General features: G+C 43.4%; 1 protein-coding gene across 1 annotated transcript; it reads right to left on the bottom strand.

Moving 5' to 3' along the window:
- Window positions 1-5,487: 5,487 nt before the first annotated feature.
- LOC137826976 (ethylene-responsive transcription factor ERF035-like) lies at window positions 5,488-6,814 on the bottom strand. The gene has a single exon (XM_068633146.1). The coding sequence runs from the start codon at window positions 6,688-6,690 to the stop codon at window positions 5,761-5,763; it is 930 nt and encodes a 309-aa protein (XP_068489247.1). The 5' UTR covers window positions 6,691-6,814; the 3' UTR covers window positions 5,488-5,760.
- Between the last annotated feature and the right edge of the window lie 970 nt (window positions 6,815-7,784).

Below are 7,784 nucleotides of genomic sequence, written 5' to 3' on the forward strand. Positions count from 1 at the left end.
ACTGTTCAAAACACATATGCACGAGTTTTTGTTACAAGGTATATACAAGCAAAGTTATAAAGTAGCAGATGGGGTGGAGTTGGTTGAGCCTTCGGCGGGAACGACCTTTCCATCTACTACTTCGTTGTTTAACGACACCATGCTGAGGTCGAGATCAGGGAATAGGCATGCGAATTGCTCCCGAGCGGCTTCGAATCCAGCAACCAGAACCTGAGCGGAGTTTAGTTTAAGTTCTTCAAATTGCCCTTGAAGTTCTTCAACCTGTTTCTTAAGCTCCTTGTTCTGCTGCTCCAGCTCTTCGACCTATTTTCGGAGTTGTTCGTTGGTCTCTTGAGCATGGAGAAGGTCGTCAGCAACCTTCTTGGATTCTGTTTGAGCTTGGGTCAACTCGGCAGCCATCTTCCCTTTTTCCCTGTTGGCCTCGGTGAGATCAGCCATGGCGTCGTCCCTTGCTTTCTCTACTTGCCCAAGTAGCTTCTCGCGTTTTCGACCGACCTCTGCTCCAGTTTTTGCATCTTGGCGGCATCAGCTTGAATGTGAGCCTCCAGGTTGCTCGCCTTGGTGCGTAGAGGCACGATCTTGCTTTCTAGCTCAACTTTCTCTTGGGCAAGATCATGAATTTTGCGGCGAAGGTCAGCAGCTTCCTTGCGCGCCAGCCTGAGCTCGGTACTCAGGGCATCCTCCACTCGGGAGTGTTCCATTTCCGCGAGCGTCAGGCTGAATGACACCTTCTCCACCTCAACCTTCATAGTGCTATTTTCGGTCTTGAGGTTGTAGAGATCGTCTTGAAGCCGCCTGGTGGAGCTCTCCACAGCCCTTGTTATAATCGGTGGGATATCCTCTGCTATGGTTTTGAGTTTGGCAGTCAGAGGTTCCCACATCCTTGTGACTTCAAGGGAAAGGTTTGATGCTTGGAGAGGCGCCAGGGGGGCTTGTTGAGGGTTCTCGCCGCCACCTTCCTTAGCAGGATTTTCAGTTGTTGCTTCCTGGCGTGGCGACGCAATCGGGGATTCGGTAATTAGGATTGGAGAGGTGTGAGCAACCTCATCCCCGATTGGAACGTTCTCCGCAGCTGAAGCGTTTGAAGGGGGGCCCCCTCTAGCTGAGATATGAGGCGTAGAGGCACTTGGGGGGTCCTCCAGAAAATTTGGCTCTTGAGCCTCAGCTGCTGGCGGCGCAGTGGCCAGTGGAGTTGCTTGGACTGGTGATGAAGGGGCTTGCGGTGTTGGCGATGAGGGAGGAGGAGCGGGCGTTGATGGTGGTGATGAGGTTGGAAGAGGGGGTGGAGCAGGTGGAGAAGATGGTGCCACCCTCTTCCTTTTCGTGACAAGGCCATCCTCTGTGACCTCGTCGTCCTCTTCTTCCTCCTCTTGGACGATTTGGGGGGCTTTCCGTTTTGGCCTCTTAAGGACCAGTTTCTTGTGCTGGGTGGGTTCCTTGGGCGGTGATCGCCCATGAACGATAGCCTTCTCGACCGCCGAGTTGGGAACCGTCTGGGAACCGGTCGCCAACCCGTGGTTTCGGGCGAGCGCCTTTAAGTCGGCGAGCATGTTCTTACCCAACATGGTGTCTGCATGAAACGAAAGTGCATGAGTTAGCTCAGAGAAGAAAAAGATAAGTGCATGAGGTAATGAAACGGCAAAGCAGGTATATGCAGAAAAGGTAAAACCGAAGTCTTGTGCGTATCGCACAAAACGCCCAGAAGCAGTATCAGAAGCAATGTCGAAACAAGAGTGTAGCGTCCTAACCTATTTGGAATTCCAACTGGTCCTCAAAGAACTCGAAGGAGATCAGGGTGGGGGTCAGGAATGTTATGTTGGCATCTGCCACCCTCTTCCAGAATAGACAGAGGTCTCGGTCCAAAGCTCCCATGCTATCAGGACTTCTGGGCCTCCTGAAGCAGCTCTTGGACTCCTTCTTCCCCTTGTCCACCCAGTACAAGGGGAAGCCATCAAGCAGGGAAGTGTCTTTATCATTTGCGCGTACTTGAATGAACTTCCCCTTCCAGTCCTTATACGATTGCTGGAAGATGGTAAAAATGGATCTCCCAGCAATTGCATTTAAGCTAACCCACAGGCGGTCGCCTGGGTGCTTGGCCTAAAAAAGAAACAAAAATACGTCCACCGACGCGGGCAGCCCCAGGTGGTCGCACGTTATTTGAAAGGCTCGAACAAACGCCCAGCTGTTGGGATGAAGCTGGGCGGCGGCAATGTTGAGCTCGGTCAAGAGTTCCCTCTCGAATCGGGTGAGAGGGAACCTAAGTTTGACCTTCTTGAAGAAGGTTGTGTAGACGAAGCAGAAGGGCCCGTCGGCGCTTACTTTGTCATCAGCGCACACTGGTAGAGCGGCGGGGCAAGGCAGCACCATCATCCTCTCGTCGTGCTCCTTGTGAAACGATTGATAGGCCTCGTCCCCCTTTGTCAACCGCAAAACTGCTCCCGCAGTGTTCACCGACGAAGTCTCCTTTAGAAGGGTTGGGTTAGCCCAGGGATATAGCGTTTTGAAGTCTGGCAGAGGGGTGGGGGCTCCTCCAACGTTAGATGGAGTCGCCTGAGCCGGGACAGTTTGGGAAGATGCAGGCCTCTCAGCCTGCGAAGAGGAAGCACCACGAACTCGTGTCGGGTCATGTGCTTGTGAAGAAGGGTTTCGTGCTGAAGGAGGGGGGTTCGAGGTGATCTTTGTGCGAGTCATGATAGCAACTGCAAAGGAAGAAGAAAGAAAAAACGATCAGGGAATTACAGAGGCTGACTCGATCACAGAAGGAAGGTGAAAAAACGAACGAGTGTATGTTCGTCGCGACGATCAACAAAGCCCTAAGTTACGCAGAAGGAGAAATGGAAAAACAACCCACAGCGTATGCACCAGGCAGTTACAGGATGATGCAAATCGGTGAAAATGCAAGGAAACCCAGCAGATGAAGGAAAGTAGTTACCTTTCGATGATCAGGAACGCGGTGAAGGGAGATAGTGATCTAGAGCGTCGAGGAACGTCGAGAGCTTTCGCAGAGGGAAGTTAGAGCGTTTTGCAAGCACGAAGGAAAGTGATGGAACAGTGGAGCGTAATGGGTTTAAGGGTTTTCGAAATAAGTTAGGAAGCGCTAACGGCAGATGAAGAGAGCCGTTGATGGAAGCCACGTGTCGAACGATGAAGGAAGGGGTTGGTGGAGCGTCAGAGCAGCAGAAAGTACTATCGCTTGGAATTCTGCGTCGGTGCCACGTAGACCGGTGTTAACGAAGGCTCTTTCAGTCTTTTCGCTAGACAAGTCCTCGCTTAAGACTGGGGGGCTTGTGTACCGCCCTGGTGGTCGGGTGTGATGACGTGGCATCCTGCTACAGTGTAGGCGTGTTAACAAGGCGCCAGGTTGGCAGTTGGGAAGGAAGTCGGGAGGCACGTGTAGTCGCCAGTTGGTAAGTTGGCGTGTTCCGATTTCCAGATTGCCAGAATGGGCGATCGCCAGGTTGAAGATGAAGTCGCCAGATGTGGACTCAGGCGACCAAGCAGTCGGAGATCGCCAGAACAAGCACATCGCCGAGGATGAAGGAGAAGCAGATTATGAAGGCGGCCGGCGAGACCACAGGGAAGGTGTATGAAGGCCCTAACTCGCCAGTTTCAGTAGAGATCGCACTCCTAAGTTTGCTATGCACTAGGCAGTACCATGCATACGTAACTTAGCCAATATGAGAGTAGAAGCAGCGCCAAGTCAGGGAACCTCCAGATGATGGCACGTGTATGGTTGGATGCAGGCCACGTGTCCAAGTCTGCAACTGCCAGGAGAGAGAAAGTCACCAGGTATATAAGAACTCTTAACAAACTTTCTGAGGTACGCACGTTCAGTTCATACACTTTACGCTTGCGAGTGAGAGAGGATTTGCACGGTTCTCGTTCTTAGTTTTTGGTGATACCGTCACTGACTTGAGCGTCGGAGTGCGATCGGCCGCAGCGGCGCCGTATCGTTTCTTTGCAGGTTCTTGAGATAGATCACGAGGAGAAACGGAGGTGATAAGCGGTGCGCACGTCGATCCTTTGACGAGGCATTCTCCAGCGCTCCGGTCAACAGGCAGGATCAGTTAGCATGGAGGGATGCTGGTGAAGTAGCAGTGGTGAGGTGTGTTAATTAGCTAACACGTTTGTATTTGCGACAACTTATGTGGAGAAAAGCTGGCATTAATCATTGTAACTCGAATACAGAGCCAAATGTGACGTTAAAAAGATAATTGGCCAATTATAAAATAAATCATTCTCAAAGATGATACATTCATCTTTTTTTTCTCTTTTTCTGCAAAAGGAGATGTTGTCATTTAGCAATTTTTGTTGGTGAATTTTAATAATTCAGATCGGAATCGTTGATTTCTACTTTAATCTATAAATAATAGGTAAAATATAAAGTATATATGTGAAATATTATGAGCAATAAAATTTGTTTTACGAATTCTTAACTCAAGGTATATTGAAGACTCAATCGAAGTCGAGACTAATACATATAACATGGAGAAGTCTGTGTCAATTTACGTATTTGGTAATGTATATGAAACAAACAAAACAATCAAATTTAGAGTGTGAAAATTATAAATTCGAGATGTATAATCATATACAGATAATCAATATTAAACGTTTCAGATTATATAATTTTTTAAATATTTATGCATATTTACCTTTTAGTTTTGATTATTTAAATGTAATCTAATATTTATGATTAATTTTTAATATGATATGATTTTGTAATTTTCAAAACTTTAATTTTATTAGTATTTTTACATTATATTATTTTGTAGAGGGCGGGGTATGAGACCTAATTTCTTATAGTCTTCATGTAATAATTTTACTTTGTGATATCTCATATTAATAAAGAACAACTGTTAATTAATGAATCACCTTTATATATAATAAGTTAAATTTATGTGTTATATTACATCAAATTTATATGTTATATTACACACGCACACACTTAAAACTCATTAGAACTAAATGTAAATAATTACCAAAAAATAATTAAAGCATCTATACAAGCATCCAAAGTGAGATGCTTGTTGCCTACAAGTGTGTGTATATACAAACAGGAATCTTGATAACTTCTTTTACACTTAACAGTGATGATGGAAGAAGAATTATTCCATGGAGGAGTTTATGATTTTTATATGAGCACAACTTGTTCCAATCATAGCTTATTTAATAAACCAAATGGCGAAGAAATGATTACTATATGATGCATTTAGTCTTGTGGATATCTTTCCAACTGAAAGATAAAGAAAAGCAAGAAAGAGTTCAGGTTGCCTTGCTTTACAGTCAACAGCATCATGAAAACTACTTCAAAATGCTGAGAACAAAATCAAAGACAGAATAATGTTCTTTTCATGCAAGATCTATTCTTCAAATTACCAGATAAGCCATACATGGTGAAGAAATTAAGGAGTCCAATATCTCCCAACTACCATTCATTTTCATAGTGAAAAGGAGAGAAAGATACTGAAATGAAATTTCAATGTGATGTATGCACAAAAAAAGAAGCTTCTTTTATTGTTTATACAGTGGCAGACATTGGTCACATTTTGTCAAATTTTTCCCTTTATATTTTAATCCATGACAAAACAAAAATAGCAATAGACAACATCAATTTACAGACTAAAAGGGTAAACTTTTTCCCTAAGTGGTATTCTAGCATCAGATTGCACTATTGCAGTAGACAGGAAGATTAAACCTCAATTTTGTAGTCTTTTTCACTTAATATTATTATTATTTTTAAAAATGGAACAATCTGTACTGCTAATAATTCTCCCACAAAAGTTGCTCTTCATGCCTGAATCCACTATCAACAGCACATAAGCGCCAAGAAGAAGAATTGGAGAAAAGTCCATTGTTTCCATCAGGGAAAAGATCTGGAAGGTCAAACAGTGTGTCATCATCTGCAGTAGAGTGAGAAGTTGAAGACCCTTGAGTATTGTCCATGGATAGAGTAAAAGATGAAGCTTGTTTTGCTTGAACTTGCTCAGCCTCAGTACTGTCCATGCGTAGAGTTGAAGATGAAGCTTGTTCTGCATGGTTTTCTTCATCTTTTTCAGCTTCACAATGCTTATCATCATCAAAGAAAGTGCTTGCTGCTTTTGCAGCTGCAGCTTGAATGTCCTTGGGAGATGTGGTGATGGGCCTTGGAAGATCTTGAGCCAAATTGGGGAAATTGAGGTAAGCTGAGTGACCCTTGATGGCTAAAGTTGCCACATCGTGTGCTCTGGCTGCCATTTCTGCTGTAGGGTATGTTCCAAGCCATATTCTTGACTTCTTTCTAGGCTCACGTATCTCAGACACCCATTTGCCCCATGCTCTCATTCTCACACCCCTGTAACTGGGGTGCTTGTTATCACTGCCATTTCTTTGTCTTTTCTTCCGTTCCTTGCTATTTGGGGTGTTTTTATTTTGAGGTCGTGTTGAATCATCTGGAGGACTTGTTTGGGAGTCTTGCTTGGTGCATGAGTTTGAGCTTGAGGTAGAAGATGTTGGTGATGCTGCTGCTGATGATGACGATGATGACGAGATGGTGTGGGTTGTTATGGAGATGGTCATGGATGTGGAGGAGGAGAAGAATGTGCCAAACAAGTTTTCCCCAGCATCACTTTCCATGTTGATATGTTTCCCAAGGAAGAAAGCGAGAGGGTGGGGTTTGATTAGAGAGGAACAGAGAATGAGTGAAGGGCACATAAAAATAGAGGTGTTTGTCTATTATGATTCCCCCAAAAGGACTTGGATTTATATAAAGAGGAAAGAAAAAGAAGAAACAAATTTAAAGAAAAGAAAAAGAAAGCGAAAGGAGGAAAAAAAAAGAAAAAGGAATATAAACCAGCATGTTGAAGTTGAATAACATGCCTTTAGGTAGTGTGATATATATTATATGATTGGGAGTACATTTTTGTTCCAGTGTCTATATACATAGTCTTCTCCTATCTCCTGTTTCACGTTTGTCCTACTGTGGAGAGCAGTTTCTACTTGGGTTCGTTTGATATGTCTTGGTTTCTGTAGCATGATATTCACATGAATTCTCCATCTCCTTCTGATTTACCACTATTCTCTATTTAGACATAATTTACATGTACCATTTTTGTCTTGGTTATGTAAAGTTGGCGTAGGAGAGAGAGAGAGATACAAAGAAAAAAGGGAAAAAAATGAAAAATGTAATGTAGGAAAACAAGAGAAAGATATAAAATGATGAGTTTATATAAAAGAAAGAAAGTGATGTGAGCGAATCATAATTATAAAATAAGTTGGTTAAAACATAAAGTGTCAATGCTTCCTTAAAATCAGAATTTTATTATATAATTAGCTTGCTGGTCTGTCTCTTCAACTTGACTCAATCATGTCCGAAACTGATATGGCATCAGATGAAAGATTTTTGCATCTTCAAATTTGTTAACTATTTTTCTCCAGTTATGATAAAGCCAGGGCCAATGGAATGTGGACTATTGTCATAATTTTGGTGGAACTTCTGTTAAGAAGGTTGAACCCATTTTTTTGTCAATTTAATCATGAAGGCTTCCCACGTTGGTTATTATAATTTGAAGGCACGGGGACAAGATCAGGAATATTCATTTATCTGTCTAATAAACTCACCTAATTATGGAGTATTTGTATTCATTGTAACTGTTCTTGAGATCTAAAGCTGACACAGTAATTTATGGTGGATGAAGTAGTAAAGGGGTTGAATCTTGAATATTTACTTCAACACAAACATGATTAACGTACTATGCGATGCATGTGCTTATCGGCTACTGTTGTGGTGCAGTTTTAATTTTTGGGCT

The sequence above is a fragment of the Phaseolus vulgaris genome, chromosome 8 (genome assembly GCF_000499845.2).
Source record: "Phaseolus vulgaris cultivar G19833 chromosome 8, P. vulgaris v2.0, whole genome shotgun sequence".
Classification (NCBI taxonomy): Eukaryota; Viridiplantae; Streptophyta; class Magnoliopsida; order Fabales; family Fabaceae; genus Phaseolus; species Phaseolus vulgaris.

Excerpts from the sequence above, each read along its gene's own strand:
- LOC137826976 (XM_068633146.1), bottom strand. The coding sequence starts at position 6,690 with ATGTGCCCTTCACTCATTCTCTGTTCCTCTCTAATCAAACCCCACCCT.